This window comes from Aptenodytes forsteri, unplaced genomic scaffold, assembly GCF_000699145.1.
Source record: "Aptenodytes forsteri isolate BGI_AS27 unplaced genomic scaffold, ASM69914v1 Scaffold142, whole genome shotgun sequence".
Lineage (NCBI taxonomy): Eukaryota > Metazoa > Chordata > Aves > Sphenisciformes > Spheniscidae > Aptenodytes > Aptenodytes forsteri.
Genome location: NW_008794598.1, coordinates 5,107,246 through 5,129,274, shown reverse-complemented (window position 1 = coordinate 5,129,274; position 22,029 = coordinate 5,107,246). Strand labels below are relative to the sequence as shown.

General features: G+C 53.6%; 1 protein-coding gene across 1 annotated transcript in view; it reads right to left on the bottom strand.

Annotated features, from left to right (window-relative positions):
* Window positions 1-1,277: 1,277 nt before the first annotated feature.
* The window catches only part of ANKS1A (ankyrin repeat and sterile alpha motif domain containing 1A), a 79,727-nt gene continuing 58,975 nt past the window's right edge, over window positions 1,278-22,029 (bottom strand). The window contains exons 14-23 of the mRNA XM_009272857.1: window positions 12,544-12,642; window positions 11,990-12,142; window positions 11,719-11,826; window positions 8,814-8,978; window positions 8,324-8,449; window positions 8,021-8,092; window positions 7,511-7,597; window positions 6,997-7,134; window positions 6,089-6,259; window positions 1,278-4,813 (exon numbers count right to left, since the gene is read on the bottom strand). Of these exons, the coding sequence (XP_009271132.1) occupies window positions 4,694-4,813; window positions 6,089-6,259; window positions 6,997-7,134; window positions 7,511-7,597; window positions 8,021-8,092; window positions 8,324-8,449; window positions 8,814-8,978; window positions 11,719-11,826; window positions 11,990-12,142; window positions 12,544-12,642 (1,239 nt within the window). The 3' untranslated portion in view covers window positions 1,278-4,693. The remainder of the gene's footprint in view (window positions 4,814-6,088; window positions 6,260-6,996; window positions 7,135-7,510; window positions 7,598-8,020; window positions 8,093-8,323; window positions 8,450-8,813; window positions 8,979-11,718; window positions 11,827-11,989; window positions 12,143-12,543; window positions 12,643-22,029) is intronic.

The following is a 22,029-nucleotide window of genomic DNA, read 5'->3' as shown; positions in this document are numbered from 1 at the left end:
AAAAAAAAAAAAAAAAAAAAAGGTGTCCCTCCTCCCAAGCAGAGGTTCAATTTGCAATCTCTCCAAAAAGACTTGTTGCCAACACACCAAATATTTACACTTACACCAGTATGAATTGCAACATATGCATAACAAGGAATGTTAGGTTTCCTAAATTCATCAACTTAAAAAAAAAAACAAAACAACTTCCACTTCCCCCTCCTAATCATTTACAGGTCTATGCCCTTGGGATTACGGTTCACTTCTCTCCCAGCCTTACTGGCTAGAGAGACTAAATGAAATCCTGACATACAGCAGCAACTGGAGTTAAACAGACATTATTTGGGCATATCATTCTAGTCAAGCAGCAGGGTACCACAGCCCCAACCATTACGATGCCTGTCGAGATTATAACAAACGTGCTGCGCTACATTTTTGCGTCTGAAGAATTAAAATCGCAACCATTTTAACACCTCTCCCTCGAGGGGAACAGTACTGTGAGACATCAGTCACAGCCAGAACTGCTGTTAAATACTCTGGTAATTCGAAAGAAAAGTAAGCATGCAGCACCTTTGAGATGGTGGTGTTTGGGGATACCGGACTCAGACGGGGCCAAGCCATCCTCAGGTTGATATGATTTATCCTCGGGTAGGGACTGTTTCAGTGTAATGCCCAAAATTTAACTCCTTTTTGTTCCTCTTCTGAAACTGTTGCACTAATTAAATAATGAGCTAGTATCAAAAAAGTGCTAAATCACAATTGAATATACTTTAAAAAAAAAACCCCAACCCTTCAGGGCATAACTGCATTTAAAGACAAGACCGGTGCACAAGAGGCTGGAGCAGGGAGCTGTCTCCAGGTATTCAGTGCGTAAATGGGAAGAAATTGTGTCCTTGCCATAGAAATGTCAAGTATTGCAACGCAACAGTTCTCTGTAGGGGAAGCAAGCTTTGTACCATCGGTAATACTTGGCCACAACCACTCCGGCGTGACAGATCCTTTGCAGACTCTTTTCCTTAAGTTATTTCCACTTGCTACAAAAGCGTAGGGTAGCTTTGAAAACAAAGGATGCAGACTTACCCTGCAAGGCTTCTCACACTGGAGGAAGTTATTTCCAAGAATTTGGCGTTCTCTACTGTTCACCCAGAATTGAAGCAAATTTAAGTACCGTTAGAGATGCGCACACCACTCCCACTGCTAAGACTTTCTACTGTACTCCTCGCCAGACTGCGTAGATTCTCAGTAAATAAAGAGATTTTTTTTTTCCCCCCCTCACCAAAAAACTGCAGTGCTACATTTAAACCGTGAACTGGATTTGCTCTGTATCATTTCACACATTAAAGAAGAAACGGGTCGAAAGACGTTTGTCTCAAACTAGAAAAGGTGACATCGCTCTCGGCCTCGGAAGTCTCAACTTTCCTTTGCTAGAAATGGAGAGAGCTGCTTCTCTCAGCTGGTGGCTGGGATCCCTTTCCCCCCTCTGCTTTGGGAGCCCTCACTGAGCAGCCATGCACCCACTCCGAGGCAGACACCCGTGCCAGATGGAGATGATCTTCGTGTCAGCAGGCCACTGCTTCTTAGGTCTCTGCCCCGTTACTACATTTCCGTGGTAGGAGACAGCTGCCCGGAGATCAGCTTTTCAGAGGCAAACAGAAAGGAAGATAATGGAATGAATGATTTCCGAGTCATACAAAAACAAGTGCTGGGAAAGACGAGGCATACGGCCAGGAGGTGAGACACAACCGTGAGGGTTATGGACACACAGCGGAAGCTTTGTAGTTCAGGCAGGGCTGCCTGTGACCCCAGCTGGGTTTGGATGGTCACCCTTAGAAAGGCACATGCTCTAGTGACCCGGTTTTAGGAGGTGCTGAGGAACCTGCCCTTCCCAGCTGAAAGCAGGGGGAGATGCAAGAGCTCAGACCCTCTAAAGCCAGGCGTACGTGTGGGCAACTGCATGCCAAATGCTTACACATAGAAACTGCACTACCATCGCCATCATGAATTCAGTTTCTCTTTGAAGGGTATAGAAACCCTCGGGGCACTCTTACAGCTTGGAAAGAAGTTGATCAAACCCAAACCCAACCTCTCGGAGCACCTCAGACACGGCAATGTTCTGTCATCCACAGTGCTCCGGCCGGCAGGACGGCACTGCAGCACCGGGCAACTGCAGCGCGACCTCTGCTTCGGGGGTCTTTAGGCAGAGGAGCGCTGGCTCGACATTAAGGGGCTCCATGGCATGTGAAATATATGTACGAGACTGAGCTTTCCTTTTATTTTTTTTTTTTTCGCTTTAAGACAATCCTCTGAGTCTTCTCACTTGGGTTCTTACTAGCCTGGCCCTTATTTTGAAGTCAGTTTGCCGCTCAGTGCCATTAAGCCACAAATGACTTGGGAGATCAAACTCATTGCTGAGAAAGAGCTAAATAAAGATTTTGAAACATCAGATTTCACCACAAGTCTGGGGAAACACAAGCTGTCAGGCAACAGCTCTGAAGCCCCGGCAAAACTCGGACAAGCTTGTTCTAGCCCCTGAACACCAGGTGTATAAATAACCCAGGGCTGCTGTTCTGACCGCTCCCCACTGATGCCAACTGGTGATCGCAAAGGGAGATTTGGGGTAAATTCTAAGAGCTATTTTGCAAATGGAGCTTTACTGGAGATCTGAGTGCATCCTCTTCCCCGTTTAAGATGTCCACCCAGACATCTCATGCAGAGATGCGCAGGTAGCTGTCGTCCACCTCTCTTCACGACTCTCTAACACAGACCCGCTCTCACCACCGGCTCTCCAAAACTGGGCTGCGAGGGGATTTTGCCAAGATGCGAAACCCACGGTGAGTTCAGACACTCACATCAAGAGGCACAGCAGCGAGCTTTGTGCAGCCCAACTACCGCACGGCTGCAGCCCCTCTTCCCCGGGAAAGGTGCGACAGCCGCTGCCTGCGAGGAGCTGGTCGGGGTCCAAGAGGCAGCTTTGCTACGAGGCCGTCTGCGCGAGTTAAGTACTTCATCTGCCAGGAGAGCGAGGCTGAGCGTCGGGGGTTTGCTGCCACGGCGTGAAAGTTGCAGCACCTTTCGCTAAAGGGTCTTAAAACTGCTCTGCAAATGGAGCGAGCCTTACACCTCCCGAGAGGTAGGCAAGTACGTCCCCATCCCGTACACGGGGAAACTGAGGCAAAGAGAGGCGAAGTTGCTTGGACGCACAGCAAGTCAGGGAGAAGCAGCACCGGGGCAGGAGTCCTGCCTCCCAGCGCTGTTATTCGACAGATCATACTCCTCCTCCTCCTCCTCCTCAGTTTCATCTCAGCGAGCTTTGCAAACGCAAGCGAAGGAACCAGGGTTAGGACCACGGACGGCTCGCTGGGGCTTTCACAGGGTGGTGAACTGCTGCATGGCATTCCCAGACCTGTCCCAGCTCTGCTCCGACCTGTGCCAAGTGCCCTGCAGTCTCATGCAAATGATTCCCAGTCATATTCTGGAATTAAAAGCTGCTTCTGCTGAGATACACAGAAACGGGGACATTTTCCCAGAGGAAAAACATGCGCACTTGAGAAACAGCCAGAAAAGGCAGAGGTGCCCACTGACGCAGGGTCACCTCTAAGTGAAATCCTCGCTCTCAAGGACGGAAGGCGACAGATGTTTCAAGATCCCTATAGCCCTCATTGTGCAATGGTTTGTAGACTGGAAACTTTGGGATCGGCAGCAGACTGATTTCAATCACATCTCTCCCTTTGGCAAAAAAAGCACACCTGCAGTAAGCCTGCTGAACACAGCAGAGCTCCGTCTGCTTTATCAGCCCTCTAAAGGTACCCAGCCCCTCTCAAACACCTTTCCTTCCCAACATGGGGCTAACAACATCTGCCTTTAAAAGCTTCGCCTCTTTACAATCTGCCAAGTGAGAACTACGCCCACAGCTCACGAGAAATTTGGTGAGTGTAAACAGAAGGACTACGGGGGGGGGAAAAAATCCTACAAGGGACTGAAATGCATGCAAGCAAAACGGCACCTCATCTCACCCCCTGAGAGGGGACAAAGCTCACAGTGGGAACGATCGCAGCCGGCCCAAACCAGCGCTCCCATCAGAGCAGGTTTTCTGCTCCAGGCTTCGAGGGGAGAGATTGTGGGCAAGGGTCCCCGCGAGGAAACCTAGTGAACGTGTGTTATTTGCAGACAGCATCACAGTGGTTAGTGTCAATTCGAATGGCAGGTAAGAAGAGGGGTGAGTTCACTGGAACAGTACGCAGCCGTGGCTCAGTCGGGAAGAAGAGGATCTAGGAGGAGGGAGTGCGTGCACCGCGGAGACAAGAGGTCTCCATCAGTCCAAGGATAAGAAGGTGAAATAGAAAAAAAGGCCTGGGGAGTGTCACGTTGCCCCAGGGATTCACAGTGCCAGAGCGAGGGGAAAGACGTGAAAACAGCAGGCGGCTTCCTGGATCCACACCTCCGATTCCCCCAGCCTGCATCCCTCTGCACCTCCCACCTCACAGATATCTAACAGCGTGTTACCCTTGTTTCCGAGTAAGGAGAATTCACAGTGTTCAGTAGTGATCAGGTACAAAAGCCGTTTAAGTCTACAGTCTCCTAAGTGCTGCTGCCTTTGACGTAGTGCCTACGCGGGGCTCAGTGCGAGCAGCTGGAGGAAGAGGCAGTTTAGAACAGCAGACAGATCAGATCGCAAAGGCACGGTTAGACTAGGTGGACACGGGGTGTGTTTGCTTTAGAAGATAGTGGTCTCATACTTAGTGCTGAGGGTCCGCTTGGAGTCCTGTTTGGGGTCCACGACCCAGGAGACACTGGCATGAGACTGGGAGTCTTGGTCCACTTCGGGGGGCTCCAGCTAGAAAATAAGGAAAGAAAGGGCATGTTAGGTCACCACCCGTGCTCCTGGGACAGAACGAGTGGGGATTCAAAGCACGGAGACGCTGCTGCTCTGCCTAATGCCCATCCCAAAAATGTGCACATGTGCGGGGAAGCAGCTCTTGCTGGGGAGGCATTCGAGTCCTTCACAGCTAAAACATGTCTAGCCACGTCAGTCTCAACCCAGCACCCTGAGATGACTTCCTGAGTTAGGCCTGCAAGCCCCTATTACCATTAGTGACAGCTTCGCTTCATCTCACAAACAAGCATGAAAAATTCAGCGCTATAAAGGTGGCACTATAAAAAAAGGAGGCAAAGGGAGAGAGAGGGAGACGGCTCCTGGCAGGTGAGCTCCCACATGATTTACTCTCCTGACCAAGCAAGGCTCTTTCATCTTGTCCTCCTAAATCAGGATCCTACAGGAAGGTTAACACCACCAGAAAGAGCAACGCCGTTAGTTGAGAGCTGCCACTCTACATCAGCGGGGACGGATATGAGCGGTTTGTCCCCGGGGTTCATCTGAGCCCATGGCACGGCCCTGGAACGAGCAGGGAGGGAAGACAGCAGCGAGGCAGGACACGGGACCACAGCAGGAGACGCGGGAAGCGGGGAGGCAGGCGGGCCAGTGGCGGCTGGGGCGGCCCGGGTCGGTTCGTAATGGAAGATGGCAGGAAGAAGGGTAAAGACCTTAGCTCCGGGACTAACAGACTGCAGCGGCAGGTAGGAGGGGCGGTGTGTTGTACAGGTGTGACAGTAACAACAGCGAGTGTCGGGAGGGAGCGGCACCTGAGCGGGGGGAGCAAGCAGAACACAGACAAAAGGAGACATTAAAGGAAGGCAACGGCTTGTGCAGCAGTCTCTGCTCCTCAGCAGGTCCAGTCTTCGCTGGTTTTGGCTACAGGGGCACTCCCGTACTGCGAACTGCAGGTTACCTACTGGTCTTACTGCGGCTCTGCAAGGTTTGCACACGGAAGCTGTGCTAGACCCAGCAGGGCACTTGAGCCCCATCCCACCCGGGCTATTTCCACCTCTGCTTGCCCTCATCCTACCAGGGGAAGACCTAACACTGCAGCAGGACTGCCAGCAGAGCCACGGACACTGCAATATCAGCCGTGCTTGAAGCTACAGGCACCGTGTCCGCATCTGGGCTCCCCCCACCACGAAGGGGGAGGTTTAAGCATGTGGTGCTCAAGAGAAATCCCAGCTCAGACCATGCAGATTGCACCCGGCAGCCTGCCGGCCCGCACATACGTACTGCAGATTTCCTCATGCCGGCTCGCGGTTTAGGCACCGGTTTGGAAGATTTTGTTTCGATCATTTCTCCTGCTGCAGCACCCAGGGGCTTCGCCCTCTGGGCTTGGAGGGCCAGCTGGTAGGCGACCTCGAACGCCTGCCCCAACGTGAGGATGATCTCGTACGTCAGGTTCTTCGGAGAGACCACAGAAAACACAAAGCCGTTAGGTGCCTACGAGCTACCTTGCCCTGTGCAGAGTCCATGCGCTCAGCGGCTTGCCCTGGAGACGCAGACCTCGGCAGAGCACATCGCCTTTCCATTAGCGGGTCACATCCTGACGTATCCCTGGCAAAGCCGCTCTGCACACATGGGGCAGCGCTGAGCTCCTGCCCCGCAGGGGAGCTGGCATGAAGCCGCCTCCACGCTCGCGCAGCCCCGGCTGGTGAGACCACCTGCGAGCCTGCTACAGCCCCGTAAGCATCGCAGTTTACCAGCGTTTTGCATTGTAAAGAGAAAAAGCCCAAACGTCTTGTACAGCCGATTCTGCCCAAGAATAAAAGCAAGTTATGCTTCCACACTCTCGGTGAATTAAAAGGCTGTTAAATCAGCCTATTACGCTCAACATAATTGAGAGCGTATTAGGGTTTTGTTCACGGCATATTCCTCAGGAGGGAAAAACTCCTGCCCCGCTTTATTCAACACTGGAGACTGCAGTAATGAAGCCAGACAAATGTTCTCTTTGTCAACAGAGCTCCAGAGCATTTTGAGCCAGGACTCCGAAAGGAATATTTTAGGGTAGAAACAGGTAAAAGAGCCCTAGAAGGGACCAGATCCTGTTCTATGACTTGCCAAATAAAGCTGAGTGATGAAATAAGTGGACTGCAAAGGACTGCAGCGTGCTGGGAGACGAGATGCGATAACCCACTCACCACATCCACGGTGCTGAAGACGTGGCAGTAGTGGTGGCTGGTCTGCAGGTCCTTGGTGATGTAGGCGAACGTGCAGAGATCCTCAGGGTCCTGAGCAGCGCAGGAGATGTTCCGGATCTCGTGCTCAGCAATGACATTCTGCCGGGGTCAAGCACAAGCACCCGTCACCCTTCCGGGGATGGCAAATACACCCGGCAAACGGTGGCCATGGCACGCGTGTACTGGGGACAGGGAGCAAAACAGGTACTGGCAGGGAGGGGGGTCTCCCAGCCAGACCAGTCCTAGCTCCCTCCCACGGGAGGAATAAACGGCAACATGGTCCACAAGGAGCCAGTCTGCCAAGCCTTCGGCATTCAGATAACCATCACCACCTTGGTGCTCTCCTGTAGTCCTGAGGCTCCTCAGGATCAGCCGTGGCTTCTGGAGCCACTAGATATGACCTGCAGGCCCCCAGGCAGGTGGGACTGCAGGTCCTGTCCCTCCAGACACCAGCTTTGAGGCACTGGAAGCTCACCTTGTTAGAGGCATCGATGAACTTCACCCCCTTGTACGTGATGGACAGTATTATGGTCGGGATCTTCTTCATATGCTCTGTGGATTTCTTCAGAAACAAGAACATTCAAGTGACTAAGCTGTGAATAAATGCTCCCTTCCTCACCCCCTCCCCAGCCCACTGCCCCACAAAGGCAGGCCTTGGGGGTCTTGGACCAGGACGAGGAAAGCCTGCTCTTGGTGGAAGCAGAGGAACGGGGATCTGAAGCGAACCCAGCACCCCTTTCTCCAGTGAAAACACCCATTCTCCCACTGCACAGACCTTCCCACTATGGGGAAAAGTGCTGGGGAGGGGCAGCTCACCAGCAACAGTGGCACAGCCTGTTAGGTGGTCTGGGTCCCTGCTCTGCACGGGGGGCAGCCTGCAGGGTTTGGGGAACCATAGCTTCACCAAGATCCCCCCATCCCCCTCCTCCACATCATCCACCACCGGGTGTGAGTGAATCCCCCCCTGTCCCCGTGGCCTCCGTACCCTCATCTTGGCACAGGCGTCCTGCGTAGACTCCGTCCCTCGGAGGTCTTTGATCAACATGGAGCCCAAGTACTGTTTGGAAGAGGAGGAGATGTTAATGTGCTCCCAGACATCCTAAAGGCTTCAGGCAGGACACCCTGCCAACCCCAAGGCAATGCCATGGCCCCGTGAGCAGCCAGCAGCCGTGGCTGGGGAGGGACAGGTCACCCAGAGAGGGGGAGGAAGCGTGACAACTCCACACGCAACAACCTGACCCCAGAGCCTCCTCACCCTCGCAACCTCCACAAGCCAGAAGCCACTTACGTTGGCCTCATACCCGCAGGACTCGAAGATGAGCTTCTCCGGCTGGTGCTGCCAGTTTTGGACTGGGGCGTACGGGGCAGCCAGGCTGGGGGGGCGCAGGGTCAGCTTTGACTCCCGGCGGTCCTCCTGGAAGGGAAGAAACATGGATGTGAAGCCACAACAGGTCCAACCTGGGTTGGAACACACATACCAGGAGGGCTCTCCAGGTTGATGCAACTCAGGTTCGCAATGGCCAAATCCCACAGGGGCTGGGAGGAGGCAGCACGCTGCGGGTGAAGGTGCCAGTGCTGATGGAAGTGTGAGTCACCCATTTTCAAGCTGAGACTGAGGCATAAACGAGCTGCTGGCTCTAATGCTTGAGGGAAGCTGTGCCTGACTGGCTCTCTGGCTCTCCATGCATCGTCCTAACTCCTTGCTAGCTCCAGAGAAGGGGGAGTCTGCACTGAACCGAGCAGAGGGGCCCCTAGGACACAGAAAAGCACCCACTGACCTGTGCTTTGTAGCGCTCAGCTCTGGAGTAAGGAGCAACCTCGGTGCCACGGTCGTGTTGCCTCTTCCCGGTGTCCCCGGAGGGCAGCAGGAGATCGGCCGATCTGCCGGTGCAGGAGTCGTTCTGGCTCAGGGGCGATGACGTCTGGGACATCAAGTCCTGGCACTGAAAGAGGCAGGCACCAATAACCATCCCGGTCAGCCTGTGCCACAGCCGTGCCCTCCCCTCGCTCCCCTTTGCAGTGCCCGACACAAAGGGTGCAACGAACAGAGTTAACGGGGTCAGCTCCCGCTCTGCGGCCTCCTGCCTCAGTGTCATCCATCACACCATTTATTTTCCGCACGATTACCCCTGGTTTGCTCCAGGACGGTTTCAGGCAGGTATGCAGCCCTTTCTGTCGAGCACGCCTCCGCCTCCCGTGAGCTCATCCCAGGAGGGAAGGAGACACGCTGAGCTGTGGGCAGGGTGTTTATAGAGAACAGGCTCTGCTAGAGCACTAAGCAAAGCACTCCAAGCCACTGACTATCAGCCACCCCAGGAGAAAAGCCCTGGGAGCCCAGCAAGAGATCAGCCCAGATGCCTGACAGCCTGGCTCTTACTGCAGGCAAGATTCGCTGCCTGTACGTGCCAAGCGGCCCGGCAGACAATGCGGGAAGCTCACAGCTGCAACACGCATTAGTCCTATTCAGCGGACTTGCTTAATTTGCCATTGACGTCCTTCCGCTCCCCACGCCGGAGCCAGGCGCTGGATCGCACCAGCTGTAGCACCAGGAAATGCTGCAAATGGCCCATTCTCTTACACCGCCTCCCCGTCCAGCATATCAATCAGTTGATGCTGCACCAAAGGACTCCTCTCCCCCTGTCTTCAGTCTCATCGGTCTCAAGTGGGCGTTTCAGAGAATTGCAGATCCTCAGCTGGCTGCTGCCTGTCCGGGCTTTTGTTGGCTGAAAAGGGGGCGGTTGAGCGGCGGGGCGAAGCTGCAGGGTTTGTACGTGGCAGCCTCCCGGCTCCCGAGCACACGTTCCTGGTGCCGTACCAGCGTGAACCCTCTCTTTTTTTACACCTGAACCCCAGTTCCTAAAAAAATCCAGTGTGAGCAAGCAGGGCACAGCAGCCCAACTCGCTTCGGCTAAGACTGTTTTGGTTGAAAAGCCTTGGGAATCCAAGGCGAGAGGGAAGAGCTCTGCAGCAGGGCAAGGACCAGACGTTTGGGATGGGGAAACTCCAATCACTCCCAATTCCTGCTCCAGGAAGCTGATTTGCAAACACTGGGAGGAAGCAGCACGACACGCTCGCCCTCCGTGGCACGCCGCCCTGCTCCCGAGCTCACAGGTTAGCTGCAAGCTCAACGGGTTTTGCCAAACTCAGCTCCCAAATGTCAGTTTTCAGGAAGAACGGCGAACGTGACGGCTCCCCTCCCAGCCAACCCCGATAACGAAGGGCCTGACATCCAAAGGCTGCCACTCCCGCAGCAAAAAAATCAACATCCACAAATCACGTCGAGTGCTATTTGGCAGCGAGAGCAAGAGCTCTAGAGAAGCCCAGCCGGCCCAGGGAGACAGAGCTCAGACTCCCAGCCGGAGCAATCAAAACACAGGTCCCAGCTGCATCCCATCTCGCACTCCTGCCTGCGGGAAGGCTGCCTTACATCTGGCCAGGAAACAAGGGGAAGAAAGCCAGCTCGGTATTCCCCTTCGGTGCAGGGCACAGAGGTGGGAGTAGCGCCCTGCTACCCGTTCAGTGCAGGCACCCACCTTGCATGGAGACAGCTGATCCGAAGGAGCTGCCTGATGTTTCCCATGGGGCAGGCATCCAGAATTTGACCTGCAAGGGCTGAATGTTACCCTCCCCCGCTGATTTCAATAGCGGGGTCATGCCTGTGCGAGTGTCTGCTGCTTGGGTCGCTGGAGTTGATAAGGTGAAAAGCCGAATGGATACAACCGGCCACGTTAAGACATCTCCCAGCACTGACGTGTTCGCACACTTCAGCTCTTTTGCACAGGGAAGATGGAGTTCGACCCGCAAAGAAGAAAGCTAAGAGTTGGTAAACTCGTCCACCACTTCAGCTAGAGCGCGTCTGTCCGAACAAACGGCGACGTTTGCTGTTGTGGGGCCCAGCCACAGCAGAATTTGTACAGCGCAACGTCAAATTTGTCATTTGTTTTTACTCTGCCCAAGCGCCCCGGTTGCTCTGGCCAAGTCGGAGCCAGCCTGGCTGTTACGCTTCCCAAGTTCTGCTTGACCATGCTCGGAGTGGGAATACTGGGCTCTGCATCATCTCCAGCAGCAGCCAAGGTGCGTCCATGGGAACCGTTTAACACAAAACACTCCCTCCTCCGCACAGCCAGATGTGCAGTTGCCTCAACGCTTCAAGAACTTTCTTCCCAAACCACCAAGTATCTGAGAACCAGGAGTAACCCAAGCTCCAGGTCAAATCGGTTTAATAAGAAACAAGCCATTTAGGTTTTACCCTTTCCTTTTTTTAAAAAGGAATGCAATTTTCCAAGATCACTCTCTGTGCTTATTACTCTCGATACTTACCTTCAAAGGAGTTTTAACTTAAATATTGACGTTGTAGGGGTTTTTTTTCCCCCTTTTTTATTGATTTTGCCAGGCAGAATTTCCTGTGCATGAAAGCAACAGAGTAAGGCTGAACGTGCCTCCCTCTCTGAGCCTGGATCCCCATCCAGGACCTGAGCTCTCAGTAAACATCCTCTAGTCCCCCAGAGGTGACAGCTGCTAATCAGAAAGGGGACAATTATTCCTGACAGACCCAGGTTTAGTTCTTTGAAAGAAAGGAAGGAAAGTGAAGGAGAGCCAGGGCAGAAGAAAGCACCCCGGCCACTGCCGAGCACGCTCCGCACAGACGTATCAGCCAGGCAGGGAACACAAAGAGTGACTCACTCTCAGCTGCGAGAACCGCGGCGGCTTTGCCGGTGGCTCCTCGTACGGTCTGTCTGCCAGGGAGGCAATGATCCTCTTCCGATGGCCGAGCAGATTCACTTTCAACACCTGCAGGGAGAGACCACGGTCACTGTAGGCTTTCCTGCCCTCGGCAAAGCTTCCCCTCTTCCAGAAGTGCTGTTCCCATTTAACACGACTCCCCGCAAGTCACAGCCCCGGCGGGAACGTGGGCAGGACCTCGGTGCCGTGGCAAGAGAAAAGCAATACTCACGTTTACTATTTCAAGCTCCCAGAGGTTTTTCACAGTGTCGATAGAGCTGTAGCCACTCGAGAGGAAGGACTGAATGTAATCCTGCAGCCCCAAAGAGTCGAGCCATGCGGGAACCGAAGGCTGGCTGTTCCCATCACAGCCCAGGGGTTTCAACTGTAAAAGCACAAGAAAGGGGTTAAAAGCCTCAGGAGGCTGGGATCCCAAAGCATACAGCGTCAATTAAAAGCAGTTTAAAGGCCATCATCATCTCCACTAGCAGCTTTAAAGTAAAATAGTCACTGTATAAACAGGGAATGAGCTTGGGATCAAGACCGGCAGGAGGGACAGCCGCCCCCTCCCCAGCACAGAGTCATCCCATCCACACAGCCTGGCGGACCAATATACTCCTCCTCCTCCTTGCTATTCCCAAACCCCTTCTCACAGCCCCTACGATCCCTCCGTGGGTCACAGGGACGTGGCTGGAGTCACAGGGACTGGCTTTTGTTTCCTCTGCTTTCACAGCCGTGCTGGGCAATGCCCCGTCCCTGTTTCACGTGAGGGGTGTCGGCGCTGACCTTCGGGAGGGAGCGAGCAGCCTGGAGGAGCTTCCGACGGTGCTGCGGGTCACCGATCCCGATGTCCCGAAGGTCCTGGTCTTCCATGACATTACAGCCCTGCGGGGACAGGAAGGAGCGACATGGGAGCAGAGGGCAACAGAATCCATATCAGGTGCGGGAGCGAAGATCTCGCGTGTTACAGCACCCTCCTGACCTCACCTCCCAGCACGTCCCCGCAGCAGGAGGAGGAGGAGAAGGAGGAAGGCTCCCAAGGATGGCAGCTCTGCCCCACGTACCGACCTCGGGCACTGAGAGGGCTGACACGAGAGGGGCTGCGGCACACACAGCAGCGGTGGGGCAGAACACTGCCACCCCCTCCCTCCCGCATCCTCTTCCAGCCGTTGGATTTCAGGCCATCACTTACAGCAACCTTCCTGTCTGATGCACAGATGCTTTAATCGCCGCGTAACAACGCCCAAGTAAACCCCAGCCCCCCTCCACACATGGTGCCTGAGAAGGGGCACTCGGCTCTGCTCAGCCTCCCTCCACGGCCACAGAGAAATCGGAATTTCTTTCCACGAGAGCAGGCAACCTGGCAAAGGTCCGATTCGTCCTCCGTCCCCCGAGCAGGGAGGCAGCCCACCCCACTCCGGCAGAGACGCCCTGGTCGCCGCACACCGCTCTGTTAAAGCCCATTTTCTGCCCCCCTTCCCCCTGCAGAGCAAGAGCGGACGCACGCAGAGCACGCTGACTTTACCCCCCTCTTAAGAACCTCCATCACAGCCTGCTTCCCTGCCCCTCGTACCTGGGGAGAGCTCAGCAGGAAGCCCGGGCACGTCTCCCCATGGCTGGAAGAGCCACGCTGCTGTTTGACCAAGGGCTTCGGCTGGAGCTCGGACCCCCCCCTCCCCAGACTTGCCTCCCTCTGCTCTCGGGAGAGTCACAGCTGAAGGTCTGAGCTGACAGCGCTTCGCTGTTCCACATTTTGGTTTTATAAGAGAAACCTAATTAAAATTGGCTGTCGGGCAATACGCTGCTGCAGGGACATGCGGGCTGCGGGAACAGCGGGCTGAACGGCCAGGGCTTCAGGAGGGAAAGGCGAGGGGAAGATTGCCAAGTATCCTCTTTAAAGGGCAGCAAATGTTTTATATTCCTTCCCACCCCGCGCTTTCTGTAGCATCTCAGCTCGTATGTTTTGCTAAGTACTACCTGCTTTAAATACAACAGCCAAACGTGAAAGCAGTGAGCTGCTCCCTGAGCAGCCGACCCACCTGAGCGGGCCCCCGCGGGGGCGATGCTGCCTCCTGCAAGGGCAGAGGAGGAGGAACAGCCCTTCCTGCCGCCCCTTCCACTCTCAGATGTTCCCGGACAAGCACACGGGCCCGTTTGCAGCCAGGGCGGCCCGTGGGGAGAGCTCGCCTCTGGCGATGGCTTTATAAGAGTCACCGGATGCATTTCACGGAGCCAGATGCCAGTCCCGCAGCCAAACGCCGGCCGGCTCGCTCCCGGCAATGCCAGCATCCGCCTTGCTCCTGACTTGCTTGGTTTGTGCCTGGTCTACGACAGCACCAAGCCCGGGCAGCATCGCTCCCACCACTTCTGTGGCCTGGTGTGATCACTGCTGGGTAGGACGCCACGCGGCTCTCCGCCCCCGAGAGCTGCTCTTCCCCTCAGCCGCAGAGATAAGTGTTCAGAGAAACAGAGAATTAACGCTGCAGATGAGAGATGCCCGAAGCAACGTTGCTGGGAGAGCTGCCCTCAGAGGCCAGACTGCAGAGAAACCATTTTTTAGCAAATGACAGTGGCAAATTAAAGCAGTGGGTGGCGGGGAAGCAGGGCCCTGCGGACACTCCGTGACCGTCAGCACCCACAGCACCGAGGCGGAGGCTCCTCTGCCTCCATCCTCCCTTGGCAGGCAGGGATGCCCGATGCCCTCAATTCCTGGCAGGCCCGGGGCGGGGGGGACCGAGACCGCAGATCTGGAGCAGACAGCCGCAGTACAAAAGCATTTGTCTAAGAGTTGTTTAAACAGCAGAAAGAGCCGGGACTAAAGACCCTGCAGCCTATTAGGGTGGTTCGCTCCCTATTTTCCAAAACGTCAGTTTATACCAGCGCCGGTCTGCAATGCCACTGCCAGCTGGAAAGAGCTACTGCCACTGCTCGAGACAGCACCGTGGGTGGGCGGCAGCTCTGCAGGGGCACGGGGCCACACCGATACCTGCCTTGACTTTCTTGGCTTGCACCCCGCATCCTGCAAGCGGGGCCACGTGAAACCCCTGGGTCTCACCTGAGCGGTAATGCTACACACAAAGCTCTGTGCAAGGATGTAACTATGTCATAGAAGCTGTTCTGTGCATCCCTCAATTGCACAAAATAAATTAAAAAAAAAAAAAAAAAGGCTTTTTGTTGGTTGGAAGCTCCGAGGGTGCCCAGTTGGTGCAAGAGCAGCAGCAGGCTCCGTCACATCGAGAGCAAACCCCCTACGAGAGTACAGCGGAGAGGCTGCCGTTGTCAGAGGCAGTGATCACTCTGGCCTGTTAGCAGCAGCATCCCACCAAAAACCATGAAAACATCCCTCCCCTTTCTTGCTCACAAATTTTAAGCCAAAGAGCCACACTTAACCTGCGTTCCTGTAACAGCGGGAGATTGTGTGCTCAGCTCAGGGGAAGAGGGAAAGGATCAAAGGCAGCTTAACCCCCCTGACACGCACCTTACCTGGCACAAGCGTTTTTGCACGCTACAGCTCTGCTACAGGGGTTGCCAGAAGGTCCTCGGGAGGCAGCATATGTGCGAGGAATTCATCTCCCAGAGGGAGATGGTTTTTAAAGGGCTTTTTTTAAACGGACAGAAGAGGGCTAAAGCAAGTGAGGGGACTTCCCCTGCAAGCCTGGAGAGGAAAGCGCAGAGAGCCCTGCCTGGGGGAGGCAAAGGGAAGCACAGGAAGGGACTGACCCACCGATGTCCCTGCAGCAGGTTAACGTCACACCTCGGGTACCTGAAACCTGCCGTTCCCGACACCTCAGCCCCCTCTGCTCCCCCAACCTGCCCATCTTGGTGCTCTGCTGCTTAATTCCTCTGTAAAGAGCTGGGTGCCAGAGCTGCAGCAGGCGCGGGGGCTCGAGGAGGATGCTAGCAAGGGCACGGCTCACAGCAAACCCTTCACGCACCAGGACGGCAAGAACGGTTCGCAGCCAAATGAGTTGTGACAATGGTGATGTGTAATTTTCACGTATAAAAATTAAACGAGCTTGCTGATCCTCTTTACATTTTTACTCATGCTTATTTTCCAGTGTTGAGCCTTTTTGCTGCTAATCCACTTTAGCACAGCCATGTCTGGCTAGCACAGCCACACTCCCAAACTAGCAGCACAGGGCTGGCAGCTCACGCTCTCCCAGGGTGCCTGTTTTATGCTGACACGGCCAGCGCCAGGCCCAAGGCAAGGCAAGGCAATAGGTGTTCTCCCACTTTTGGCACCTCAAATTCAAGGAAAATTGCTTGCTATGTAGCAAGGATGCAAGCTAGTTAAATACTGTAAAGCCTACTGTACAGCTTTCTCCAACACTCCTTATTTTTATGTGTCACATTAAATTCCCTCAGAGCCAGTCTGTATTCTCAAGGTACTTAACAAGGATAGACAAAGCATAGCAGCTCCGAATAAATCATTACAGTCTATTTTATGTGAGCCTCCGCTTACCGAAACGTCCTTTAAGCCCATCCAGATTTCACCTCCTATGAAAAAAAAAAAATCTGCCACTAAAATAGATAATTAAATGCAAACACACTGGAGATCTTTTAACCTTTGCCAACCGAATAGACGAGCTGTTTGAACCAGACTTTAAACCTGTTTGCTTTAACACGCTGTTCAGACAAAAGCCAAGGGGCAGAGGTGCTCCGCCTGGGCCACCGCTGCCACCTGCCCCCGAGCCACGCTCCTCCGGCGCAGCAATTGCCGCAGGTTTAGGTTAGTGCCCTGCTCTCTGCTCGGGCTCCTGCGCCTGCCAAACCACCTCTCTGCTCAACCAGCAACTAATGACTTAGCACAAAAAGCCCCCTAAGCAAAGAGGGTTCCCAGCCACGGAGACCCAGCTGGGGTCTGCCGCGGCTTTCGTCCTTCCCTGCCTCTCCCGGCACGTCTCGCTTGCTTCTCACCGCCAGCCCCATCCTTCCCGACCTCCGCACCGCTGGCTCGCGCCAGGCCAGCGGGCCGCTGAAGGGCCTTAGTTTCGTCCCTGAACCAGGGCAAGAGCCGTTTCTTTGCTCTACCGAGGAGGGGATGACCGCAGACACGTCCACACCCAGCAGCTCGCGGAGGAAAAGGGAACAAGGCATTCATCACCGAGATGAGACAAAGCCTCTTCGCTACAAAGGGCTGCTCAAAGGGAGCCTGCCTTGACGTGGGGCTGCAAAATTTCAGAAAAAACTGCTGTGAGGGTTTGTGAGGGTTTTCTGGGGGAGTTTGGTTTTGATTTTTAAACAATATCCCAATACAGGTTTTTGTTTGCTCGTTTTTAGCTTTTTTTCCTTGGGTTTTTTGTTGTTGTTTTTTTTTTTTTTTTTTTAAACAAAGGTCCCCTTTGGTGCTGACACAGGTTGGCAACCAGGTCAAAAGATGCCATCTCCCACGCGCCCTGCTGAAGGCTGCAGAGCAGTCCTGGCAGCCTGACCCCAGGCTCGCCGTCAGCCCCTCGCTGGGTCCTCCGAGGACAGCTTCAGCAAACGCCCGAGGCAGGGGAGAGGAAAGCTCCCAGGGACTCGCTCTGCTGTTAGCCTGGTCCTCTAGGATCCTCCAGCAGCAGCCTCAGAAATGCCAATTAGAATCAAAGAGACTTTCCAAAGACGTATTTCAGACTTTATTTATTGTGACAAGTGCTTTCTACCTTGCGCATTTCTCCCGGCTGCGGGGCTGAACGGACCGAGCGCAGCTCAGGGCTGCACCCGGGCCAGACCTCTCGCATTCATCCACGCCGGGGGAGCGGGGGACATCCGAAAGCCCCGTTCATCCCAACACCTCACCGTTTTCTCCTCGCTTCCATCAGGAACTAGGGCTCAGCATTTCCTGCACTGCAGGTGGCTCGTTCAGGGTTTGTTCCTAGAACACACATCCTTGCGTTAATCCAGATTTTAGTATGGCACCATGCACACACGTTCATCGGTCTTGGTAGAAAAATCTCTGGCAATTTTTTATTCCCAGAAGAGCTGGGATGATCACTAAAAAAAATCCACCAGGAAGCAGAGGCTGAAATTTTTTTTGCAATGGACACAGGAGCACAATTTCCCCCCTAAGCTTCAGCTGCACACACGTGTGTTAGGCCGAGGAAGGAAGTATTTCTCCAGTGCAAGTGCATCTACAACGGGGTGAAACGCATCACCCAGATGAGTCCTCCTCCGCTCCCACCGGCAATCCAAAGAGCCCAAACGATCAGCCCGGCCACAGACATCTGAAACTGGGCAAGGTGAATCCCACTCCCCGGGCCCAAACTGGCAGAGACTGGCTGCCAGACAGTCCGGAGGGGCTTTCGTCCCCCAACCTGGCCTTCAGCTTCCTCAGAGCTCCCTCCATGGAAAGGCACAAATACACACGACCGTGAGGGGCACCTCTGAACCCCGTCTCTGCCCTCCGCATCACCCTGAAGGAGGGCAGAGATCTGCCAGTGACCCGTGTCCTCGTCTGGGCTGCCCCGGGGAGCCCCAAAGGACGCTGGTGCAGCCGACCCACCTGCAGAAACACAAGCTTTTAGAGAAAGGGTCTGCTTTTAGTCATGCTTCACATCTTGCACTGTAATTAAACAGCCTGCAAGGCTCCAGGTTTCTCATTAAAGGGGGGGGAAAAAAAAAAAAAGCACAGTCAGAGGTTACATCGTAGGAAGGTAGCATCCCATCCTGCTAGTTAGGTGACCCCGAAGGCAAGCGTGCCAAAATCAGAGCTGCTGAAATCTGCCAGCATTCCTCCTCCAGCAGGACACTCTGCAGGCACTTAACTACCCAATTTTCAGATGCTGCTTCTTGCACAGAGCCTGGCTTCAGTCCATCCTCCCTTTCCAGCTAAGGAAGGGCCCAAGGCAAAGAAAGTTTCGTACAGGACATGTAGTCTTATCCAGCCAGCGATGCAGTTTAATGAATCCCGACTGTCTCACTAAGCTCACGCTAACGCAAGTGCTGTCTCTATTACTAAACCCTGTATTAAAGACAGGCGACGGACTGCAGGGAAGACGGGGACCAGAGAATGTGTTTGCTATTAAAAGCCACAGATGCAAAACCCAAACACAGCTTTTCCAGACTACAAAGGCTTCTGCAAACATCTATAGCAGCGTGTCTTCAGCTGGATGAGCCAAAGCATCCATTTTTTCTTAAGATTAATGCATACAAAGCTCTTTTTCTTTTTCCCCTCAGTACATTCAAGACAATTTGCATCTTGTCAAGGATTTTGTTGCCACTGCCATTGCTTTACTTTTAGCAACCAAAAGCCTGGATGTGGGAGATGCAGATGCATCCAGCTCACCACAGACCCAGCCTAAACAGGGATAAATACGCAGCAAGTCCTGAAAACAGAGGTTGCACCTTCCTTAGCCTCAACGCCACTTAGATTTCTCCTTTTCAGATGAAAAAAGGATCAGGAACCTTCATTTTGGTCACCTTCGTACTGGCTAGCTGCAGCTTTCAGTAACTTAATGCAAGCAGGCAGTACAGGGTTTGCAGTCCAGAATATAGCGGCTCAGTTACATACTCAGCAAGGGGATCTGGCAAGCCCCGCACGGCTCTGCCTGAGCTCCTGGTTACTCCCACCGCCAGACTTGTAAAAAGCCGCCGGGCTTCACGGCCCCACAGCCTCAGGCAGCATCCGGAGGATAAGGGAAGGCAGCGAAATTCAGAAAGATGAGCTATAGCGAAGGTATTCCTGGGAGCTGACAAAGCCACTGCAGCCGGCAACGAGCTCCCCGTCCCCAAATCTATTAGTAGTTAATGCTGAAGCGCCCTCTTTCCCTGCAGGGTTTGGAGGTTGCACATTTGGCCTCATCCAGCCCCCCCGAGCTGTGCCTTCAAACCCATCTGAGCAGGGTGCGGGGAGCCCCCGGCCGAGCCCTGCTCAGAGCCTGGCCAGCCTTCACCCCCTTAGTGCATAAGGGGCTGTACGGATCTGCGCTTGGAGTAGAAAGCCCTGCTAATATATCTTGTTCAACAGGACAAGAGCAGCTAATGCCTCGTTAACGGACTGATTTGTAAGCTTGTCCTAGAAACAAGCTTGCGTTCTGCCTGTATATCTGCATGATTTCCACTTGGGGGCTTTTCACCCGCGACCCCCGGTGATAGCACAGAGCATCACCCCCTTTTACAGACGAGAAAAAAAGCTAAAAACTCCCAAAATAGAGCCTTGATTACAGGCAATGCTGAATACCTACAGCTCCATCAGCCATCCCTGGCTGCTCAGCCCCTCCAACGAACCCGTGCCAGTGGCCTATTTATCCCAGAGCAGGCTGACGACCCCGAAGCCGGGACCTGCACACCCCAATTTCAGAGCTGGGGGACCAGCACTTGGTTACATGAGTACGTATTTGTAATTGGCCTCGTGATCCATGGGGTTTCGTGCCTTCCCTTAATGGTATCTGCAGTTTGAGATAGTTCAGTGGAAACTAGGGGAGAAGAAGTATTTGTTTAGCCAAGGGCACGACGACGAAGCTCTAGCTCTTCACAGAGCATTGATTGTGGAAAGGGCTCATATACAAAACCCTACAATAAATCCTAGATTAGCACACAGCCACTTCATTTTTGTTTAATTTTCTTCCCCATGCAGACTGGCAGCGTGACAATGGCAACGGAGGGAATCGGTCATGGTTGTCAAGTTCAGGCAATTTTATTGAGAGAAAAAAAATTAACTGCTACTTTAATGGCTTTTTTAATGTTTATTGGGCCTGGAGCTACTAATGAATCAAGTGTGAGTATCCTCTAAATTGCCAGTTCTGGTCCACCCACTTTGCTCCTCAAAATCCACTCCGAACTCGCTGCTCTCCGTGCAGCCCCTTTCCATCATCTGGGGAGCTTCAGCGCAGCTCTGCCGCGTTTCCCCAGCCAGAGCCGCGGGTGAGCGGCCGAAAGGCTCTCTCAAACCCCGGAGCATTGCATGTCTCCGCTCTCACCATTCCCTTCCGGAGAAAACCCAAAAAACCGTACCACCATGGACAAAGCACAGTCCTTGTGAACCACCCAAGTAGTATCTGAAACCCACTGGAGAGCTGTCAAAAAAAATTCATTTCATTGTTATGAATTGATTCCCACTCAGACTCTTGGCAGAAGCCCTCACGCAAGGGTCCAATTCCACTCTTACGGGGCGTTCATCCAGGGCATCGAAATCAGTCTGGGGACCAAGGAAGAAACGCATTTCCAGTAGGTTGGCAGCAATGATAAACAGAAGACAATACCATGTAATGTGGCTGATGTACTCCCTGCCCATGTCATAAAACTAAATGAAAGCCATTTCAGTAATAAATTCGCCAGCCGGCGTGAACCAGGCCAAAGAGATCCCCAAATCTGATCAGCAATCGTTGAAGGGTAGATCGCCAGCACCTCTAGGCATCAGCAGTATTTACAAGCTCAGTCACCAAATGTGCTGCAAAGCTCTGCCCTGCGGTGGCGGGCTTCGGGAAGACCGAGTCCAGAACCAACCACTCAAGAGGTTCCGCCTGGACGAACAGAACTTGCTTCAGCTTGGAACCGAGCCTACCGGCCCAGGCACAGTCTACGCACGGGGGCTTACCCGGGTCTGTACTAAAGTATTCTCCAACAGCTGCAATCACGCCAAGTTTTCTCTTCGTTTCACCAAGTGTAGAAGCAGTAAAACCTTCTCTGTGGGATCTCTGACAGGTCACTATTCTTCATAGATCGTTACTGGGTTCAAAACACTACCGGAATATGTCAGTTAAGTCTTCCCCGGATAAGTACTATAAAATGACAAGTTTTATATGAAAACAGAAAAAAAAAAAAAGCTCTGGGGCGCACACATTCTCAGGGCATGCTAAAAGCCTGGCCGCTGCCCAGGGGACCAGCATCTACGAGCCAAGCTGGGTAGTCAGGGAGCGGATCATGCAAAGCAGAGCTACAATTCACTGAGGACTCCAGGAGACGCCCCGTGCTCCAGCGGGACGGGTATCGAGTGAAAAGGAAGATTGTGCAGGTGTCAGCCAGCACCCGAAACACGGGGATTTGCAGGGCGAAGGAGACCCAGCTCCGTGCCGGGAGGGCTGTCCTCGGACCCCGCCTGGCAGACACTCACTGAGCTGCACTTCAGCTCTGCTCACGCAGCAAGCCAATGCCTCAGCTCTACATTTTTATCAGCCGTTTGCTTGCGCACACACGCAGAGGAGAGAAGAGGAAGGCTCTTTTGTAACGAAGACCACTGCAGGCTAATCTAACATGGCACTGAATTACATTTAAACAAATTAATGTCAGTACTCTAAATTATTTGCAGACACCCCATTCTTCCAATGCCATCATGTTTCTACTACTTCTCTC